Raw genomic sequence first — 23287 nt, 5'->3', positions numbered from 1 at the left:
GGCAGACAAAGAGAAATAGAAAGGAACCGGAGTTTGAAAACTGTGGGTGCCCCTAATGGTAACCGAAACACCCTGCTGGAGACTTACTCTCCCTCTTAGAAAACAAGGACGCATGTGTTGCATAGCAACCAAATCTCGTGCCCCGCGCAGTTGGAAACAATGGTGACCGGTTCAAGGATGGCAGTAGACCTGCGTTACTTTAACTGTGTGCCACCGTCCACAGGCCTGGCTCGGATCCAATCTCCCACGTCAGGCCCCTGAAGGGCCTGCTGCACCTCTTCTAAGTCTCTCATTCCAGGGCTCCCACCCAGAATTATTTCTGTGTGGTTCTCACGCCAGGCACCCACATTTCATAAACTCCAGTCCCCCCCCTCCCCGGACCCCCCCGATTTCATTTACATGGCTGAGCGGATTCAAATGGATTCAAAGCCCTGAAGTAAACATATGTAGAGAATTGAGACTGAAAACTAGATAGCAGTCTTGTGTTCCGTTTCTGAAATACAATTTAGAAATAAAATCGAAGTCAATTTCCCTTTAAAAGAATCTTCACGAGACTTAGGAATGCCCTAAATGAATTGAAGTTCTCTTTAACCCAAGGGGGATTAATTAGGATCATATGAGTTGCTGCTATTAGGGTGACGTATTGCACCTGGTTCACGTGTGCGGAAACCCCGCCCGGGGGGGCGTGCTACCACGTTTTACACGTGCGTGCAGTTGGTGGACGGGGGCGTGTCCATACGACTCCTGTTGTCTTTCGTGTCGTTGAGCGGTGACGCGTTGCGCAGCGGACACTTGAACACTTGCTTGTAGGCCTTCCTGAAGTTTTCGGAGAGAAACGCGTAGATGATGGGGTTCACAGAGGAGTTGCTGTATGCCAGGCAGTGCGCTGTGATCCTGAAGATGAATGAGGCAGGGGTCAGGGGGAAGACTCCAAACTCAGCCCAGAGATGGATGACATGGTGCGGCAGCCAGGAGATGCCAAACACCACCACCACCACCAGCACCGTCTGTGCCGTCTGGAGAAAGGAAGGGAGAGGAGACGCATTGGTTACAGCACGGTCATGTCTGGACTGAATCTGAACTCCATGTCTCAGTTCTATCAGCACGTCCTCAGGCCCTGCCATAGCGCCTTTACTCAGCCCTGTGTGAGCACAAAGCTCAGAGGAAGTGCTCTGTGAACCGTGGGGACACGGTCAGATGAAATGAAACCCTGGGCAGTGCAAGGGCTGAGAGTGCTTCACTGCTAAAAATAATAATAATAATAATAATAAAATGGTGGAAGTTTGAGTCCCGTGAAAGGTACCTAGGAAGAAAGTCCTGGAGATCTACTTCCAAGAAAGCAGCCATTGAAAACCCTCTGCAGCATAGTTCTCTCCTGACATATGTGGGGTCTCCATGAGTTGGAGTCAACTTCACAGCAACTAGTCCTGGTAAAGACAAAATTCTACACCTCCTGTGGTAATTAAGTACAGTCCAATCACTTCAGGCTCGTGGTGACCCTGTATAGGGTTTCCAAGAGCTGGTGGTGGATTTGAACTTCCAACATTGTTCAATGCTATACTACAGCGCCAGTAAGAACTCTCCATGCAAAACCAGTGTTGTGGTGACATCATTAGTGACTGTGCTAACTGGAGTGTGGGTCTGATGAGCACTCGGGCCCCTCCTCAAAATAGGCATCACACACAGGACAAGTAGGTTTCATTGCAAAGTAAACAAAAGTCCTCACCGCAGGACCGGTAGATAGCATCATGATCAATGGAGAAAAGATTGAAGCTGTCACACTGCAGTTTGCTTGGATCCACAACTAATGCTCATGGGAGTAGCAATCAAGAAACCAAATGGCGTATTACATTGGGCAAATCTGCTGCAAAAGACCTCTTTTCGGCTGTGACTTTGAGGACTAAGGTGTGCCTCACCCAAGTTATGATAGTTTCAACGCACATGAAAGTTGGACAATGACTAAGGAAGACCATAGAATCATTGATGCATTTTAATTATGATGTTGGAAAAGAATATTAAAAGTATAAACTGTTGAATGATGATGCATGGAGGGGATTGTAATCATAGCAAAGAAATAAAATACAATAGGATGAGTGTAAAGCTGATGTTCTCCCATGTACACTATCACTCAATTCACAATAAAAACTTTAAAAAGTACAAACAAATCTGTGTTGGAAGTAAGGTCAGTGTGTGCCTCAGAAAAGAGAATGTTGAGATTTGGTCTCTCTTTCTTTGGACATGATGTCAGGAGGGACCAGTCCCTGAAGAAGGACATCTTGCTTGGTAAAGTGGAGGGTCAGTGAAAAAGAGGAAGCTCCCCAAAGAGATGGACAGACCAAGTGGCACCAATTGTGAGGACTGGGCAGTGCTTCGTTCTATGGTGCATGGGGTCACTATGAGCCAGAACGAATTCAAAATCACCTACCAACACTTTTTACTGGAGCAGGTTGTTAGATCTTCCTGGAGCCGTTGGTGGGTAGGAACCGCAGACCTTTGGGTTGGCAGTCGAGTGCTTTACCTTTGAGCAATCTGAACTCTTTACTCCACCCTGTTGTAGTTGTTAAGTGCCATCAAGTCAGTTCTGATTCATAATGACCCTGTACAGGGTTTCTGAGGCATTTTTAAATATTTGCAGGAGCAGAAAGCCTCATCTTTCTCCCACAGAGCAGATGGTGAGCTTGTACCATGGACCTTGTGGTTCACAGTCCAGTGCTTATCACATGGAGTCTGTTGTTGTTGTTAAGTACCATGGAGTCAGTTCTGACCCATAGCATCCCTGTATAGGGTTTCTCAGGAGCACCTGGTGAGCTTGAACCACCAACCTTGCAGTTCAAACTGACTTTGCAATCCAGCCTGTTAGCCCACCAGGCAGCATACACTAGCTGTCACTACTGACCATTATGAAAGGGATTACAGTAGAAGACTTTAAATAGAGTAGGACAAAATATGGAAGAAAACTCAAAATCATCAGACAGACCAGGCTTCTGGTATGATTGAGACTGGAGGACCCCCAGAGATGATGACCCCTAGCCACCCTCCCAGCCTGGAACTGAACTCACCAGCTCTGTGGCTCAACTTTCAGTCAAAAACAGGTAGGCCTGTCAGGTGAACATTAACACCAGGGAAGTAGGCACACCTCAGAACAGTAACACACCCAACCCAAGGGGCAGCATGTGCCCAGGGATGCAGTGGGGAAGGCAAGAAGGGATGAGAAGAAGGAGGAAGGAGACAGAAAACCCAGGAGGAAGTGCACAAAGTGCTGGTTCGGTGTGCGGACGGCAATCCATATAACAAAGTAAAATGTGTGTGAGTGGTGGGAGGGAAAACCATTTGCTTTGTTAGCTTTCACTCAAATCCCAACAAGAATTAATGGCAGTACATACTGATGCAGTGATGCATTCTTGGAGTCTCCAGTTTAGGTTTGCAGACTTCTTAGCCCCTTTCTCTAACTTTCTTCTCAGCCTTCCTTGTTGATTCCAAATGAGGAACTCCCAAAGCAGAGTCAGAGTTCCCCTCAAGAAGGGTGTCTTTACTGATGAAGGAGCCCAACAAGAGGCACCCCTGTCTTCTCCATTGCCTCCTCTACACAACTGTCCATTAGTCCAAGGGGTGGGGATAAAGCCTCTCAGTGACATCTCACACCCTGATTCCAGTCCATCTAGTACAAAAGGCCACCAGTCTCTAACTTGGGGATGAATCCAAGACTCTGACGCTGTGGATCCAAACTAGCCACAGTGATGGAGTTTATTGAAATGCCTTTGTCAAGAGAGTCTAATATTTTCTTTGAACTGGGATGTTGGCAAAGAATATTGAGTATACCATGGTCAGACAGAAGAACAAACAAATCTGTCTTGCAAGAAGTACAGACAGTGCTCCTTGGAAGCAAGAATGGTGAGATGTTTTCTCACCTGCTCTGACCACGGTGTCAGGAAGGACCAGTCCCTGGAGAAGAACATCAGGCTTGGTAACGCAGAGGGTCAGTGAAAAGTAGACCCTCATGGAATGGACTGACACAATAGATGCAAAGTGGACATGGTTTCATTCTGTTATACATGGGGTCTAAAGGTTGGAACTGACTTCCCCAGTACCAACAACAACCACAAAAAATACTTTCTAAACTGAAAATTACAAAGCAATCTGTTGGCTCCTTCCATGAGAAGGTCATGAACGAAGAGAAGCCGAGAACTTTGGTGTTTGGGATGGACCTGATGCTGCGTGGATGGCTAGCTAGCTGATTGGGTGTGACGCTTCCTGCTGCTCCTCATAGACCAGACCCTACAATGATCCATGATTGAAAATGAGAAAAGGGGCATTAGAAGAATCAAGACAAATGCTTGCTGTACCACAACTGAACAGAAAAGTGCTGTTAATTGACATTTGTGTTCCCCAAATATGGGTTGGAATCCTAACTTCTATAGCTGTGGCTAAGGGTCCCTGTTGGCTCCATGGTTAAGTAGTCACCTGCTAGCCCGTAAGTTTTCGGTTCAAACATGCCCGTTGTTTCTGCAGGAATAAAAACAAGAGCTCAGGGTCCAGAAAGATGGCAGCCTAGAAAACCCTAGGGCACGGTTCTGCTCTGACACAGGTCGCCGTGAGAGGAAAATGGATTCAGTGACACACAACCCAACACATGGTTTCTTTGTTGTGCTCACAAGACCCTATCTGTGTGCGTCCTAAACCTATTCACTTCCGGGATGTAAAACAGTAGGTTAGACACAGAGGGTTTACTGAGAGGGTGGGGGTTGCCAAGTAAAGATTGTGATGATTTGTAGGAACTCAAAACAGACAGAAAGTGAGCAAGACTTGGTTCAAAGCCCCATGAAAGGTGCCCACATGCTGTTACTGAGCACTGGCTAAGTGAGACATCAAGTTAGAGCTGCCCACTAGGCTCTGCTCCCAAATCCAGGCTCCCAACTGGAAAATACAGAAGAAACAGCTTCCAGCTCCTGCCTGGTTACTGCCCACCACATCGCCCTCTGCTCCCTACACAGTGCTGCCGAGGATTGTGTGGGTGAGCCAAGACCCATAGGACAACAGCTGTTCAGGTCTCAGCTTCACCACACAGCAAAGCTTCTTCAATCTCCACTTCTCTTGGTTGAGCCAACTCCCAGTTCACTTGACCAGGGAATTCGATAGTAATACAGATCACAGCCACCAATCGTCCTGACTCACAGAGACCCCGTAGGGCAGGGTACAGCTGCCCCATAGGGTTTCCCAGACTGGCATCCTTGCAAACTGCCTCATCTTCCTCCTGCAGAGTGGCTGTTGGGTTCAAACCCCCGACCTTTCAGTGAGCAGCTGAGTGCTTAGCCATTGTGCCAACAGAACACTGTCCTCCTAAAGTAGGCATGAGAAACCCAAAACCAAACCTGCTGCTGTCAAGCCGACTCTGACTCCCGGTGACAGGTCAGAGCGTGCCCAGGAGAACGGCCCCAGGTCCCCAAAGATGTAAATCTTCATGGGAGCAGATTGCCTGCCTCGTCTGTCTCCTGCAGAGCTGCTAGGAAAAGCAAACTGCTGACATTTTGGGTGGTGGTTGTTGTTATATGCCGTGGAGTCAGTTGACTCACAGAGACCTGGTATAGGCTTTCCAAGGAGGGGCGACTGCTGGATTTGAACCATTGACCTTGCAGTCCAGCCCTCTTCCTTCAGTGCCACACCAGGACCTTTTGTTAGCAGTTGAGAATTTTCTCCAGTGAACCACAAGGACCCTGCAATACTCACAAGAAGGAGACATGTTAGGAAGCATATGCTTCCACTGTCCTGCCCAAAAGCTACAATTTGAGGCAGCAGTGTTTTCTCAGATGTACTACTGCCGTCTTTTAAACCGTGTGTTTGACTGTGTGGAGAGGAAGTGACAGCATCACAGTGAGACCCCTCAGAGCCTTACAAGGACCAGGAAAGTGTGTGGCAGACATGTCTCCTCAGATCCCAAACCCCCATGCTGCTGTGGAACCTGGTGTGGACAGGCTCTGGTGGCCGCCGGTTCTTTTCCCTTCAGCACAGAAATACCCCTGACAAGAGTGGACAGGAAGGGAGGGGCGCCGGTGCTCACAGTGACCTAGAGGACCCCAGAGTAGAACTGCCACTAGGGTGTGCTAAGCTGCCATCTTCACTAAAAGGACATCTGCTGGCACAGGGAGTTAAGTGCTGGGCTGTTTACTGTGTTTACTGTTAACTGTGAGGGCGCTGGTTTATATCCACCAGCTGCTCAGCAGAAGAAAGACGAAGCTGTCTGCTCCCCTAAAGATTTCGTCTCTGAAACTCTGAGGAACTGTTCCGCTCTGTCCTACAGGGTCACCAAGAGTCAGGACAGATTCCACAGCAGTGGCCTTGGTTTTATGAGCCTCATTTTTTTAAAAAATGTTTTATTGTGAACTATGCGATAGTTTACATGGGAGAACATTAGCTTTACATTCATCCTACCTTATATCATTTCATTGCCATGGTTACAATTCCCTCCATGAATCATAAACCAACCAAAGGGTATAATCTGCAAGCATGCCCCCTGGTTGTCAGCACACAGCCCATCTCCCTCTCTGGATCTAAAGTCCCCAACTGCTGCATGTCTCCATGTCATCGTCTCTGCTTCCATCTCTGGTGTCACTGTATCTCTGGGTAGGGTCTCAAACTCCACTCTTCTCCCTTGATGGTCCCAGAGACCTCTGCTCCTAGACTGCAAAGTTAATCACTCCCCTCCTTGCTAAAAAACATCTACCTTTATATTTCCAACCCTCACAATCAGTCCTGATATCAATTGTTCACTATTGTATCACAGGAGACCTATCCACATTTCCTTTCATCAGCCCCACCCAGACAGATTGGATACTGCTCAGTGGAGACTCTACCTTCCTCCACACCCTCTGGATCTAGGCTCCCTCTTGAAAGCTTGTAATCCAGTCGGTTCTTACCTTTGTAGCCCCCCGCACCCCATTTTGGGTAGCCAATGTCCAAGTTGCCCATCTCTGTCTACTCTGTGTATGGAGGGGGTGGGAATGATCCTTGCTTTAAAGATTTGTTCCCTCTTTTGAGCTACTGCATCCATAGGTGTAGGTCAAGTTCATCAAATGGTATTAGATTACTCTTTTTTTCCTCTTCTTTCTTCTTCTGGTTGAGCTCTGATCATCCAATCATTGAAGCCAGGTCAAGTAGGTATTATCTGCAGTGTGGGTGTTCTTATGCATATGCCCTCTCTTCTTATCAGCTGGATGCTTCACTCTCCACTCTTGTCCTCTGTGGCTATGTCACTGACTCTGGGCCCAAGAGACCACAGGTCTTGCCACACTGCTGGCCAACCAGGTCTCCACCCGGGTTCACAGGAGTCTATTGAACATTGTGTGCTTAGGTGGGCCTCATTTTTATTGGAGCAAATCACCTGGTCCTTCTCAGGTTCACAGCACCAACAACACAGGAAAGGTTCCTTTCCTGGTCCTGTGATCTCACTCTAAAGGAAGAATGAGACACAAGAATATAAGCTCAGAACAGGAAAGCCCGGTTCCACCAGGGAGTCTAGGGTTAGAAATGCAGCTTTAGACTCTTGAGGAACCAGGGAAACACCTGGCCCTATGGCTCAGTGCTATGAGGGAAAATCCTGTAAGGAATCAAACCAGAGGCCTTCATGCACGAATCCCTCCTGAACAGAGTCCTGCTGTAGTGGAGACCATCTGGTTTACTGTGTACATGTAAAGGGGTTGATGCTACAATGAAAGAAAAATCAGAATCCAGGTATTCAGAACCAAGGAGGCAGGGATGGCAGAGGAGATAATTAGAGTCCTTCAAGATGAAGACAGAGGAGCGTGGTCCATATGGGCACAGGATGACTTTCAGGTATTCCTTGGCAGGTGCACAGGTACCAGCAGGTTGGCCTTCATGTCAGGATGTGCCCAGAATGTACATGCCGACCTGCCGACCTTTGGAATAACGATGGCCCCGCTGAGCCCCAAGTTCCTCATCTGTGAGGAGGACGGACCCCAGCCTCTACCTAATGCACTGAAGCACTAAACATCACTCAGGTATTAAATCCTGGCAACAGGGTTTGTATAACGATCCGTTTACATCTGAAAGCCACTTAGCGCCAGGCACACCCAGCAAACAAATCATTTGTTCACGTGTATTAAGGGAGTGTCTGTTAGCAATCCATTTACTCGATGAGCTTAGGAGAAGTTCTATTCTGAGATGATTTAATCAAAACAATCTAGATATAATGACACCAAAAAAATAGAACTAAAAACATGATCTCTACTTTCTAAGACAATAGGGACATCTCTCTACGTCACAGAAACAAATCAATACCTTCTGAATAATTGGTTCCGTTGCTACTTGGGGACATTTTCACTAAATATAAAGCTTAGGGCAGCAATAGACTCCCACAGCTTATTAACAAGAGTCCCGGCCTATCATGCAAGGTTCACAGGTCAGAAAGCAGTGTTCATGACTGTGTTCTGTTTCCTGTGGCCATATTTGCTATTGTGTATGTTTCATTCATTCAAAATGCATTGCTATATTTTCCCAGTCTTGCCTGCCCTCTCAAAACAATACACCAGAATCAGGGTGGAACCAACAAACTTGCTGTCCAGTTAGCAGCCCAACACCAAATCCAGTGTGACCCCACAGCTCCGAAAGTGAAGAAACTGACACTCGTGTATCAGTCTGTCATACTGTGGTGGTTTGTGTGTTGCTGATTCTGCAAGTTCTTCCACCAGTATTCTAAATATAAGCAGGGTCACTAATGGTGGGTAGGTTGAGCAGACCTTCCAGACTAAGAGAGACTGGGAAGAAGAAGAGCGGGACCATTTCTGAATGGTTAGCCACTGAAAACCTTCTGAACAGGTGCAGAACATTGTCTAATAGAGTGCCAGGAGATGAGCCCCTCAGGATGGAAGGCACTCAAAATATGCCTGGAGGAATGCTGACTCCTCAAAGTGGAATTGACTGTGGTGATGTGAATGGAGTGACGCCATCAGGACCTTCATTGGCTGATAACATGAATGGAGTAACGCCATCAGGACCTTCATTGGCTGATAACATGAATGGAGTAAAGCCATCAGGCGCTTCATTGGCTGATGGGGCACAACTCAAAATGAGGAGAAACACCTGTAAACAGCCATTAATAATCGGAACATGGACTGTACGAAGTATGAATGTAGGAAAATTAAAAGTGGTCAAAAATGAAGTGGAATACATAAAGAGTGACATCCTCCACATTAGAGAGCTGAAACGGATTGATATTATGGATTTTGAAACTGACAACCACATGGTTTACTATGGAGGGAATGAAAGGTTCAAGAGGAATGATGTTGCTTTCATCACCAAAAAAACCCACAAAATTTCAAGATCTATCCTGAAGTGCAATATTGTCTGCAATAGGATAATATCCTTACATTTACAAGAAAGGCCAGTTAATGCCACTGTCATTATTCAAATTTATGCACCAACCACTAAACTCAGTGATGATGAAATTGAAGAATTCTACCTTCTTCCATCTGAAATTGATCAAACATGCCATCAAGATGTATTGATAATTACTGGTGATTGGAATACAAAGGTCGAAAACAAAGAAAAAGGATCAGTAGTTGGAATTTATGGCCTTGGTGACAGAAACAAAGCTGTAGATCTTAAAACAGAATTTTCCAAGACCAATGAGTTATTCATCACAAAGACATTATTTAAACAACATAAAAGGTCACTACACTCATGGACCTCACTAAGTGGAATGCACAGAATATAATTGACTAAATGTTTTTCACTGTACTGGGGGAAAAAAAGGTTGATACTCAGCCATTTCAACAAGCAGTATATGACCAAGAACCCATTGTACTGAAGGAAGAAATGTAAAGTGAAAGTTTTCAAAAACCCAGACTCTAGGAATCTTTGGAATACAAACTGCAATCTTTTAACAATCTGAGGTAGCACTGGAGGAATTAATTCATCTTTGCCAAGAAATTTGCAAGGCATATACCTGGCCAAATGGCTGGAAGAGATCCATGTTTCTGGCCAGTCTAAAGAGAGGTAGCCCAATGAAAAGTGGAAATGATCTATCATTAATAATACATACAAGTAAAATTTTGCTAAAGATAATTCAAAAATGGCTGCAACTGTATATCGACAGAGAACGTTAGGAATTTACAGCAAATTCAGAAGAGGATGTGGAACTGGGAATATCCTCGCTGATGTCAAATGAATCTTGGCTGAAAGCATAGACTACCACACTTTATTAACTATGCAAAGGCTTTCAACTGTGTGCATCATAACAAGTTATGGGTAACATTGCAAAGAATAGGAATTCCAGAACACCAAATTGTGCTCATGAGTAACCTGTACAAAGACCAAAAGGCAATTGTTAGAACAGAACAAGGGAACACTGAATGGTTTAAAATCAGGAAAGGTGTGAGACAGGGTTGTATTCTTTCACCATACTTGTTTAGTCTGTATGCTGAGAAAATAATCCAAGAAACTGAATTATATGAAGAAAAAAAAAAAAAACATGGTATCAGGATTGGAGGAAGACTCATTAACAACCTGCAATATGCAGATGATACAACCTTACTTGCTGAAAGCAAAAAGGATTTAAAACATTTACTGAAGAAAATCAAAGACCACAACCTTTAATATGGATTGCACCTCAATGCAAAGAAAACAAAACTCTTCACAAGTGGACCAATAAATAACACCGTGATAAATGGAGAAAAGATTGAAGTTGCTAAAGATTTCATTTTACTTGGATCCACAATCAGCACTCATGGAAACAGAAGTCAAGAAATGAAACCACATATTACATTAGGCAAATCTGCTGCACAAGATCATATTAAAATATTCAAGAGCAAAGATCTCCATTTGAGGACTAAGGTGTGCCTGACCCAAGACATGGTGTTTTCCACAGGGTCATACACATGTGCAAGTTGGACAAGCAATGAATAAGGGAGAACCTGGAGAATTGATGCATTTGAATTATGGTGTTTGTGGAAAATATTGAAAGTGCCATGGATTACAAAAACAAACAAATCAATCATGAAAGAAGTACAACCCGAATGCTCCTTCGTAGAAAGGATGGTGAGATTTCGTCTCTCTTATTTCAGATATATTATCAGGAGGGGCTAGTCCCTGGAGAAGGACATCATGCTTAATAAAGAAGAGGGTCAGTAAAAAACAGGAAAACCTCCAACAAGATGGATTGGCCCAGTGGCAGTAGCAATGAACTTAAAGTAACAACAATTGTCAAGATGACACAGGGTCATCGGGTCACTGTGAGTCAGAGCCCACTCAATGGCACCTAACAACAACAAAATATATAGAAGCTGTATGTATGTGTGGCTATAGACATGTGTACTGTTGTTGTTGTTAAGGGCCACCGAGTTGGTTCTTACTCATAGAAACCCTGTATAGGGTTTCTGAGGCTGTGCATCTTTATGGGAGCAAAAGGCCTCATCTTTCTCCTGAGGAGCAGCTGGTGGTCTCGAATCACTGACTTGATGGTTCGCGGTCCAGTGCTTATCGTACAGTGCCACCATGCACCCATAGATATAGGAGTCCTAGTGTGGTGCTGTAGGATAAGCACTGGACTGCTAACCACATTGTCGGTAGTTTAAACTCACCAGGTGGTCGCTATGAGTCAGAACCAACTTGACAACACTTAGCAACAATTTATAGATAGATGCTGTTGGTATTGTTGTTAAGTGCCATTGAGTCTGTTCTGACTCATAGAGACTGGTATAGGGTTTCTGAGGCTGTACATCTTTGCTGAAGCAGAATACTTCATCTTTCTCCCATGTGGTGGCTGGTAGGCTCAAGGTGTGGTTGGTAGTCCAGTGCTTATCGTACGGAGCCACCACACTTCTGATAGACAGATGATAGATAGAAAGATAGATAGATAGATAGATAGATAGATAGATAGATAGATAGATAGATAGATAGATAGATAGACAGATAGATAGGTGTATTAGTACAATAGGTTCAGCACTGCACTGTTCACTGAAAGGTTGGTGGCTCAAAACCACCAGTAATTCCTCAGAAACGCCATACAGGGTGGCTATAAGTCAATGGCACACAATAGCAAACTAACTATATTATACATATATATATGTTGTTGTTGTTGTCAGGTGCCATCAAGTCGGAACCGACTCATAGAGATCCCATGCACAGCAGAATGAAACAATGTCTGATCCTGGGCCAACCACACTCGATGCCATCAATGATGCCACCTGGCCGATCCATCTCGTTGGGGGTCTTCCTCTTTTTCGCTAACCCTCCACCTTACCCAGCATGACATCCTTTTCCAGGGACTGTTCCCTCCTGACAATACGTCCAAAGTATGAGAGACGAAGCTTAGCCATCTTGGCCTCCAATGAGCACTCTGACTGCACTTCTTCCAAAACAGATCTATTGGTTCTTTTGGCAGTCCACGGCACTTTCAGTATTCTCCTCCAACACCACAACTCAAAGGCATCAATTCTTCTATGATCTTCCTTATTCACTGTCCAGCTTTTGCATCCATATGAGGCTATTGAAAATACCATGGCTTGGGTCAGGCGCACCTTAGTCCTCAAGCTGACATCTCTGCTCTTCAACACTTTAAAAAGTTCCAGTGCAGCAGATTTGCCCAATGCAATACATCATCTGATCTCTTGACTGCTGCTTCCATGAATGTTGATAGTTGATCCAAGAAGAATGAAGTCCTTGACAACTTCAATCTTTTCTCTGTTGATAAGAATGTTGTTTATTTCTCCAGTAGGAGTGGTAAATGGTGGTGGTGGTTATGTGCCGTGGAGTCAATTCCGACTCATAGTGACCCTGTACAGGGTTTCTGAGGCTGTAAATCTTTACGGGAGCAGAAAGCCTCCTCTTTCTCCCACAGAACAGCTGGTAGTTTTGAGGTTAGCAGCCCGATTCGTAATCACTAGGTTACCAGAGCTCCATTTTATATATATATATATATACTGTTGCTGTTGTTAAGTACCATTAAGTCAGTTCTGACTCACATATATGTGGAGTCCTGGTGTGGCACTGCAGGATAATGCACTGGACCCCAGGTCAGTTTGATCCAAAAGGTCCACAGTTCAAACTCACCAGCTGCTCCTCAGAAACCATATAAGTCGGAACAAACTTGACGGCACTTAACACAAGGGAACTTCAAAAGGTTCATGGAAATGGAATTAAAAGGCAGTGGAGACCGAGATGATGATGTGGAATGATGAAGTGACTGGGGACCTTGGACCCAGAGAGGGAAAGGGACTGTGGGCCGAAAACTGGGGGGATGAGGGGGGAAGTGTAGGGAGCAGGTTTCTGGGATATACCCTTTGGGTGGTTGAGGATGCATGGAGGGGATTGGAACCATGGCAGTGAGATGACATACGATGGAATGAATGTAAAACTAAAGTCCTCCCATGTAAACTATCATATAATTCACAATAAAACATTAAAATAAAATAAAAAGTTAGTGGAAAAGTTGAATTAATAGATAATGGAATTTTGTAACAAAAGGAGGGGAGCAGTTGTTTTGGCAGTCCAGGAGTGGAGGACTCTGGGACCATTAAGGGAGAAGAGCTGAGTGTGGGACCCTACCCAGAGAAACAGTGACACCAGGCAGAGGTGATGACAAGAGAGTTGGAGCGGCTGGGAACTCTGGATTCAGAGGGAGAGGGGGCTGTGTGCTGACACTTGTGGGGTGTACCCTTTGGTTGTTTGAATGGTTATATATTCCTGAGTGCTTCGGTGTACATCCAAAAAACCAGAGGGAATGGAAGCAGATGCTGTTGAATGATGATACATGAAGGGGATTGTAATCATTGCAATGAAACGAAATACAATAGGATGAATGTAAAGCTGATGTTCTCCCATGTAAACTATTACCCAATTCACAATAAAAACTTAAAAAAAGAAAGAAAGAAAGAAAAAAGGCAGTGGAATTTTTTCAGGAAATCTTTGAAGCCCCTCGTGTACTTCACAGATTCAGGTACAGGAACAAATACATATGTGACCCGAACAATTGCTTGACTAAACGCTAATCTTCAAAGTCTTTCATTGTAAAACAAAAGACATCTTTCCTAAGCATTTCCTGCAAGACTGATGTTCATTCCTTTGGTCACTTGGTTCTTTTCTGAGATTTTGACAGTTTCTCTTCAGCACTTTTCAAATGTAGAGACTGAGACTAGTCCTTGTTTTTGTTTGTTAAGTGACTTCACGTTGTTTCCGACTCATAACGACCCTGTATAGGGTTTTCACGGAGCAGCTGGTGAGCTTGAACCACAGACTGTGCAGTTCAAACCGACCTTACAGTGCAGCACAGTAACCCGCAGCACCAGACCAGGACTCCTAGTGCTAGCACAAACCTAAGACCTGGAAGACGTTAAAGCAATGTGTTTTTCTTTCCTTCTGGGAAACCGGGAGCCTTCTCGTTCCGGAATAATGTCAGTATTAGTCTCCGCCCTCTAGAGCACACTTCTGGATTTATATGTTTACACAATTATGTCTCATCTGCTACAAGGTTAACTCCTATACGGAGCCGATTCAATTTCAAATCCTCTGGGCTAGCTCAGCCCGCAACTCAGGTATTCTATAAATAAATGTCCAATCATTGTGGGTGAGAAATAATTGTCTAAGGGACAATTCTTAATTGTCCTGCATGAATCCTCTTCCTGTGGATGACAGACGTGTCTCCGAGGAAACTCTGAGGAGCAGATGGAGAGAGAAGAGAGAAGAATGCTGTTGTGCATGGGGCCACTATGAGTCAGAACCAAGTCTACGAGCCCTACCAGGAATAACAGGCATAAAGCACATCACTGAAAACAGAGGGCCAACTCAAGCTTTAGGGTGGCTTTCTTGTTGTTAAGTGCCATAGAGTCAGTTCTGACGCACAGTGACTCGTGTAGGGTTTCCAAGGAATGGCTGGTGAATTTGAACCACCGACTTTGTAGTTCAAACCTGCCTGTGGTTCAATGCTTTATCCCCCAGCAGCACACCAGGGATGCCAGCTGTTGGACAGAGGGAACAGAAACACCAAATAAAGCCTGTGTCTAAAGTCCTGGAGCTCTGGTAGCATAGTGGTTACAAATCAGGCTGTGAAGCTCAAGGTTAGCAGTTCGAAACTACCCCTGTTCCGCAGGAGAAAGATGAGGCTTTCTGCCCCCGTAAAGATTTACAACCTCGGAAACCCTGTGCAGGGTTGCTATGAGTCGGAACCGACTCCATGGCGGTAACCACTAGTACTATGAAGTCCTGTTGTGGCGCTGTGGGATAAAGCACTGGGCTGCAAGGCAGGTTTGAACCATAAGGTGGTGGTTCAAATGCACCAGCTGCTCCTTGGAAATCCAATATGGGGTGGCTTTGAGTCAGAACCAGCTCTATGGCCCTTAAGGACAACAACATAAGCTCTGTACTGATGAGTCAGGAGGAGCTCTGGTAGTGTAGTGGTTATGAGTTGGTCTGCTAACCTAAGGGACCACAGTTTGAAACTACCAGCTGTTCCACAGGAGAAAGATGAGGCTTTGTGCTCCCGTAAAGATTTACAGCCTTGGAAACCTTATACACGGGTTGCTACGAGTCGGAACCGACTCCACAGCACATCACCACCACCACCAATGAGTTAGGTATCAGAGAAGGAAGCTGCTAGATGATCTAGTTACATATTATTCTTAGGTCGTTATCCTTAAAAAACATACTATTGTAACTCTATTACAAGTTGATTTTTGTGTTTGTATTAATACTTGCGCTTTTCTAACCATGTATCTTTCCGGGTCTTCTGTTAGTTGTAGGAACTGATATAGAGTGTTTATAAATCAGAACTTCCAGCAGGTTTATTCTGGCTCCACCTCTGCTGGTCATTTGCATTTCCAGATACTCAGAATCCATATACTAGAAAGATCTCCAGGTGACTCTCAGATATAAGTTGGAATCACTGGGGATCTTGTTACGATGTCATTTCCGATTCAGTCCATCTGGGGTAGAAATGTAAATAATCAGCAAACCCGGCATAGACACAGAAAGTCAGAGAAGCTGCCTTTCTTTAAAGTAGAATTCTCCACAGTTAATAGGATTATCTGAGCTATAATTTCTCCTAACCATGTACATTATAGATCATGACAAATATGTAGAAGGAAAAACAAGGTATTTTCAGATTTTATTACTAACATTGGTGGGTAAAAATGTCTGGTTATAATCTTCCTTCCCTAATCACATTGGGTAGTAATCATATTCTACTTTCTAAAATCAGAAATGACATAAATATTATCTGAGTAACAGCTGAATTCATCCAGGCTTGTAACATCGGTATGTGGAATGTGTAAATCTCAATATGCTGGCATATTAGCATTAACTCAGAGGAGCTTTGGTGAAATCAGAATTCACCTTTATTTTCAAAGACTGTGAGAAGGGGATAGTGTTGCCTTTTAAACGGCCCTCAGTCTTTGCTTAGGTCCCCTTTAGGCACACATAGAAGCTACGTAGAAGAGGTGTTATATCTGCTCTTAAGGCTCTAGGAGTGGTTATAGCAAATTCTTCTCAAAAGAAACTCCGCCAGGGCCCATGGAGTCCCACAGAAATGGAAAATGTACAATAAAATGCCTGCAGGGTCACTCCAAGCAGCAACGCTATACTCTGCCTCAGTCTCCCCAACATCCCTCCAATGGGGCTGCAATCCAACATAGGCATGTGGCTTAAAGCTTCGTGCATGCACCAAAAGAAGCCATCCGAGAACTGTTTTCTCTTACCCAGCTGCCCTAACCCTAAGAAGTTTATTTGAAATCTCTGTTCCAAGGGACCTAAATTTCACAGGCATTGAGGTGTGCAGATAATCGAGGGTAAACATGAGCCCCGTTCTGCACAACAGCACGCATGCAACTGTTACCTTCTTCTTAGATGCTTCCGACTTCTTTGACACGTTCTTCAACTTTTTGTGCAAATGATTAAGCACCTAAAAGACACAGATGAACAAGAGGGGTTAGCCTCCCAACTTGCCATGGATTTGCTACTTGGTTTTGACCATGTAAGATGGTAATATCATAACATAATGTAAAAGCATTATCTATAAAAGAGAGGGCTTAAAAGAAAAGTCCACAATAAACAGAAATTGCCAAATACACCTGCTTCCCAATGTTTGGAGATGAAAGGGAATGACCAACGCCACTGGGTATTTTGTGTTCAGCACCAATGTGCCAGGAGGGCCTGGTTCTTTTTCAGAAAACATCCATGACCACTCACAGGCACGAGATAGCCACTTTATGCCAGACAAGTGAATTCTATTCTTCTTGTTAGATGCTGCCCAGTCAGTTCCAACTCACAGGGACCCTAAGTTGTTCTCGAGGCTAAAATCTTCACAGAAGCAGGTCACCAGATCTTTATCCTGCTGGTTAACAGCCAAGCGTTTATCCATCGTGTCACAAGGTTCCTTATTATATAGCTCCTGTTGTTGTTAAGTCCCACTCATAACAACCCAGTGCAGGGTTTCTGAGGCTGTAAATCTTTGCAGGAACAGAAAGCCTCATCTTTCTCCCAACATAGCTCCTAGATACATCAAAACATTAGAGCCCATCTCCCGGTCTCAGGGAGCGCATCACACAAGGAGGAATGAAAGCAAATAAATGTGGACAATTTCACCTCAATGCTCCAAGGCATCAAGGCTGAATTACGCCAGCGTACACATCTATAGGTTCACCTGTTTTCCCAATGTGCACTGTCTCCACGCCCAATTCCTTCTCCAGCTCTCTTTCTTCCTGCACTCAGGTATCTCCCACTGCACTGGGCTTCTAAACCACACCCATGTTAGGGGCTCAACACCACAAGGTGGACACCATGCACAGGATTTGCAATTAACGACCCTGTCAGCAAGCCTCCTTGAAGATGAGCTGGCTTCTAATTAGAGAAGCTATTTCTGTCTTCCCTCGTCACGGTCATCTCAGGAGATCCGGCATAAAAGTCTTTGAGTGTGCACAGGAATTTCCTGCTCAAAACTGGCGTGACTAAGAGTGCTGATAATGCTATGGTTCTGGTACCTGGTGTCGACTGTATGCCCTATCAGAGGGAACCCTCACAGAAAATTTAGTTCTGGGTGATGACACGCTTTGGGTGACTGTCTCAAGAACCAAGAGCCACGTTCCAGCTGTGTCTTTACTTCCTTCCAGCCCAGAGGCATGGAACTTATTTAAAAGCATTGGACCTATTGGAGGTCTAGCTCCCTGTTCCACGGGAACAGCCTTAGTCACACCAGAACTAAAGCCTCTGGGGGCACACTCCCCATTCAGGCCAGGCAGCCAGCCTGGTGGTGTGGCTCTCTGACTCCAAGTTCTCTGGCCGAGGAGGATACACCTCCATTCCTCAGAGGGCTCCACATCACCAGCAAAACAAGCCTTCCACTGGCAGGAGGAGTGCTGGAAGGGATCTGCACACACTAACAGCCAGTCATTGCCTTCTTTTGCCTGCAAACATCGAGGCACTAAAAATGGACTTCATTGAAGGTACAGAGAGAAGCTTGTGTAGGAGCAGGACAGAAAAGCACTGGGCAAGGCTGGGGGGGGACCTCTTGGAGAGGACAGGCCTGGCGACATGCACCATGGGTTCTTCCCAGCAGAGGACCACAGTGGACTCTGGTCCCTGGAAAAAGAAGCAAGAAGGAAGGAGCTAGGACAGCAGCAAGGAAGCCCACAGTCAACTGCCTGGTAACTCTACCTACAGGTCTGCTCAGCCTTCAGATGAACTGAACTGGATACCTCAGAAGGGACTTCTGATTGAATGGTCAATGGAGAAAATACACCCGAAGCCCTGCTGTCTCTCTTCCTTGGTGTGTGTGGAGGCCTTGCCATCACTATAGAGCAGAGAGCAGGGAGGGGGAAGGTCCGGCCTGAAGGCCCTATAAGGCCCGGGACATTGTTTGGTCTGCCCCTGCCAAAGTTACCACCGTTCCCGCCGTTACATTAGGGGTGAGTTCATTCCATGTTTGGACAAATCTAGCAGGCTAACTTTTAAGTTGATGATTCTGGATGGCCCCTATAAATGATTTTATAAATTCTGGCAGAGAAAAGGCTCCCCACCTGCGCTGTAGAGTATAACCTCGGAAGGCTTTCAGCCTGTGAACACTCCAGCCAGGCCCAGCTTCATTCCATCTGTGCCTTGGTTTAGGAGCTCAGATGTCAATTTTTCTTGAGTCTTACATGCACCTCTGACAGCTGAACTGCCCGAGTTTGAAGCAAAGTCAATTTCAAAGGGGGCTTGGGGCCACTCTGGAAGGAGCATTCCAGAGACCATGGGTTTTCCTATCTGCAATCATTCCCTTCCTGCTATCTGTAGGCCCGGCATGTGTCCGCCATGGTTGTAGAAGGAGATTGTGAACTATGAAAGGCCACCACATGGGGACAGAACTTTGGAAACTCATCATGGTCTCTATGTTTCCCTCACCTGGGTGATCTCTGTTGGTTTTTGTCTTATGTTTAGTCCTATCTCTATAATATTTATATATTCAAAGTTGGTGTCTCTTTTCTCCCCTATAACAACATCAGGGGAGAAGGAATGGAGGTATTCTGATGTGTTAAGTTTACATGGAGTGGCCCCTCCATCTGTCCAGATGTTCCATCAGAGGCTGTGCAGGAAACTACCTGCTCAGCCTTGGGCCCAGGTCACCCTGTCTGGATTCAGCCTTCTCTGGCCACTTGGTGAAGTGGGTACATCAAGGATAATCTTACTGTTAGACAAAGAGGGGTCCCAGACCATAATTCATCCTAAGGGAATAGTGTGTAACTTTGTACAGGAGCAACAGTTAGGCCTCAGAAGGGATGGGTTTAGCAGTGCTCTGGGTCTCCCACAGAGGATGTACCCCGGGGGCTCTAGGCAGCTGGAGCAGCGCTCAGGTAAGAAGAAACCTGAAACTACCATTCATTGTAAATATGTAAGCTATGGGACGTATCAGGCAATCCAGAACGCAATCCTGGTTGATACAAATTGATTTATCTACCCCCAAAATGTGCTGCAAATCCTAAGCTCTAAGCCTGTGGTTATAAAGGGGCTATTTTTGCTATTAATGAGGCAACATCAGTAGGATACGTCTTAAATCAATATCTGCTTTTTTTTTCTTTATGCCAAGTGACCTTTGTATCCCCAGAGACTATGATATTGAGCCTCCTGACCCAACAACTCATGCCTTCAAGGTGTTGCAGCTAAAAACCTGGTATCACTTGGCTCCCTGGATGCTCAATCAAATATATGCGTAGAAACACTCTCTGTCAAACCTATATGTATGTATACACACACACACACACACACACACAAGGTTATAGTCCACCTCTTTCACGCTGGAAAAAAGATAAAAAAGATTAAACAAGCAAATCAGTGAAGCAGACACGAGCGAGGAAGCATGTCAGGCCCCATGGAGACCGACCATAAGCTAGAAAAAGACAAGCCCCTTCCTCGTGGCCCACAGAGGAAGAGCCATGTCCTCCAAGTCAGCACCCTAAGTTCAGACTCTAGCCTCCTCAGCTACATGAAAGAATAAGTGACCATTTGTTAAGGCTGTCCACTGTGGTCTTTCTGTTACAATTGCTCTAGAGAACTGAGAAATTATGTTAGATTTAAATGTGAAAGAAAAACTCACAGCGTCATCACAGATGCCTCTCTGACCATTTGTGATTTCTCATTTCAGCTGTTAGACCTGGACCTCGGAAAAACCACTGACCAGAGACCCACGGAGCTGGGCCTCCACAAAACTGCTGACCAGTACCCAACACACAAGTGGTCACATCCTTAAATGAGAAGCAAACACTTAATGATTACATCAAAGGAAAGCACCTTGAAGTTGCCTGTCTCCACTTAGACCTGCAGAGGATTTCAAATCTTACCTTGAATCCCAAAGATCTTCTGATTATGCTTAGGATCAGACTGTGTCTATGTAGGAAGCATCTCAGTGAATTCTAGAATTTCTGGAAACCATCATTAAAATGAAGGAGCTCTGGTAGCGTAGTGGTTACGAATTGGGCTGCTAACGTCAAGGGGCTTTCTGCTCCTGTAAAGACTTACAGTCTTGGAAACGCTGTATAGGGTCACTATGAGTTGGGAACGACTCCAGGGAACATCACCACCACCACAACCATCATTAAACTGAGCCCTATGTATGCCTTTTATAAATTCCCAAATGACAGAACATAGCCGACCATCCTCCCTGAGGTTTACCTCACAATCTGCACAGAGAAAATAACTTTTAGTGAAGGAAGACATCATCTGCTCCTTTTGCTTATGTCAAACAGTTGGCTGGGAAAAATAAGAATTGTTATTGTGTCTTCCACTACCCTCTGCCTAGTCACAGTCCTCTAATCATAGCATTAGCAGAAACAAAAGGACAGAGAGATGAAGACAATACGTTTGGGAACATTAGAGGGTAGCTCACACATCATCATCATATGGTGTACATAGGAAACCTTGGAAGAATATTCTGTTCATCAAGGAGCTGGCCAGGGTACCGACAAGACAAGACCCATCTCCTTTAGTTAGAATCTGATTTAGAGAACTCTCTAAATCAGAGATGCAGACCCAGGGAACCACTTCTAATGGCTTCAGAGCTTTCTGCGAAGACTCAAATGGTCCCGCTGCAGACTCCTTCCTGGACCCACCTGGCAACACCGTGGAGCAATGCTGCTGCTTAAGACTTGGGAATTTTTCACTAAACTTCTGTGAGCCACACCAACTGTGCTGTGCCCCCTGCAGCAGCCGGTTCCCAGAGCCGCGTTCCCACAGAGCCTCTCCTGGTGAGGTGCCCCATGCAGCGCACCCTGTGACCACACAAGGTCATCAGGACAGCACCGCGAGGTCCCCACCTCGCCCTGCCATCCTGGACTGGGAGTCAGGAAGCAAAGTGGCTTCTCATCATTTGAGGGGGCGCTGAGTGCGCCTCTAGGGCTAGGGTTGCAGGGGGTGGGGACGCGAGGGGAGGTCTGAGAAAAGATGGGCACACAGTTCCTGCATTTCTCCAACTCTCAAACTCCAAGTAACTTTCTTGTGCACCCTCCTGGAACGAGGGCAGCACCGCAGCGCGGGTGGAGCAGGGTCTCCACGCAGAGAAGCCCCACGGACGCCCAGCGCCCCCGCCCACCTTGGCGTAGCAGAAGCAGATGAGCAGCAGCGGCAGCAGGTACCCAAAGACGAAGGTGCACACCACGTAGGCCTTCTTGTGGCGCTGGTTGAGCCACTGCTCCCAGCAGAAGGTGTGGTTGCTAGCGCCGCGGTGGAAGAGGCGCTGGTGGTAGGCCACCGGCGAGGCCATGGCAATGGACAGCGCCCAGATGACCGCGACTCCCAGCAGCGCGTTGCGGGACACCCGCAGCGAGGAGGCGCGGCGTGAATGCACTATGGCCACGTAGCGGTCCACGGACATCGCGGCCAGCGTGAAGATGCTGACCAGCATGGAGACCGTGAAGAAGTAGTGCGTGAACTTGCAGATGAAGGCGCCCAGCACCCAGGTGGGCAGCGCGTACACGGTGGCCTGGAAGGGGATGCAGAAAAGCAGGTAGGCCAGGTCTGCGATGCTCAGGTTGAGAATGAACAGGTTGGTGGTGCTTCGCGGCTTGCCCGGCTTGCTGCGCGCCAGCACGGTGATCACTAGGCTGTTGCCCAGCACGCCCAGCGCGAAGATGAGGCCGAAGACCACCAGCGTGGCCAGGTTCTCCACGCCGATGCCCAGCAGCGGCCACGGCTCAGGGCCGCCCGCCTCGGGCCCGCTCGCGTTGCCCTCGCTGCCGTTGCCGACCGCCAGCTCCATGGCCCGGCGCTGGGCGCGCGGGGACGCCGGCCGTCCCAGCGCAGAGCCGCCGGCGGGGGCGCGGGCGCGGGCGCGGTCCCGGGAGCGCTGGAGGGACTTGCCGGCGGTGGCCGTGGTAGAACCTGCCTGCTACACCTGTTGCTGAGAGCTCCCGGTTTCCCGCGGCCCGCGGAGAGCTCCCTGCGCCCTACCGGCTCCCTCCTCGGTGTTGGTGGCGCTGGGGGAGTAAGGCTGACCAGCGCTCTTCTGTGCTTTCCAGTGGTGGTGGAGTGCGTAGGGGCTCCGGAGCTGCAACTGAGAGAGGGAGCGAGGACTGCGGCGGCTCGGTGCCTCCCTGGTGCCCGGGGGGAAGTCGCCTGGCGGCAGTGACCGGACGCGTCCTAATGGGATGGGTGGGCGCCCAGCTGAGAGATGGGCTCAGCCGCGCCCTCAGGTCTCTGTGAGGCGCGGAGCTGAGGGGCCGCCTGCTGCGCTAGTGGCCCTGCGGGCGGGCGAAGGGCTAGCGGAGCTGAGGCGCTCAGACCTCCCCATCCTGGAGACCTGCTCCTTCTCGCCCTCCTT

General features: G+C 46.7%; 1 protein-coding gene across 1 annotated transcript; it reads right to left on the bottom strand.

Moving 5' to 3' along the window:
- Positions 1 to 698: 698 nt before the first annotated feature.
- On the bottom strand, positions 699 to 22726 carry GALR1 (galanin receptor 1). Its single transcript, XM_006874542.1, has 3 exons — positions 22061 to 22726; positions 16838 to 16903; positions 699 to 1016 (listed from the first exon to the last, which is right to left on the bottom strand). The coding sequence occupies exons 1-3, from the start codon at positions 22724 to 22726 to the stop codon at positions 699 to 701; spliced, it is 1050 nt and encodes a 349-aa protein (XP_006874604.1).
- Between the last annotated feature and the right edge of the window lie 561 nt (positions 22727 to 23287).

Source organism: Chrysochloris asiatica, unplaced genomic scaffold (assembly GCF_000296735.1).
Source record: "Chrysochloris asiatica unplaced genomic scaffold, ChrAsi1.0 scaffold00283, whole genome shotgun sequence".
NCBI lineage: Eukaryota > Metazoa > Chordata > Mammalia > Afrosoricida > Chrysochloridae > Chrysochloris > Chrysochloris asiatica.
Note: the sequence above shows the minus strand (reverse complement) of the source record. Positions and strands in the feature narration are given on the sequence as shown.

What these genes read in the sequence shown, in the direction of transcription:
- GALR1 (XM_006874542.1), bottom strand. Translation starts at nt 22,726, where the DNA reads ATGGAGCTGGCGGTCGGCAACGGCAGCGAGGGCAACGCGAGCGGGCCC. An exon ending in TCTGCTTCTGCTACGCCAAG is followed by an intron (nt 16,904 to 22,060) that starts GTGGGCGGGGGC and finishes TGTGTCTTTTAG; the next exon opens with GTGCTTAATCATTTGCACAA. An exon ending in CGGAAGCATCTAAGAAGAAG is followed by an intron (nt 1,017 to 16,837) that starts GTAACAGTTGCA and finishes TCCTTTCTCCAG; the next exon opens with ACGGCACAGACGGTGCTGGT.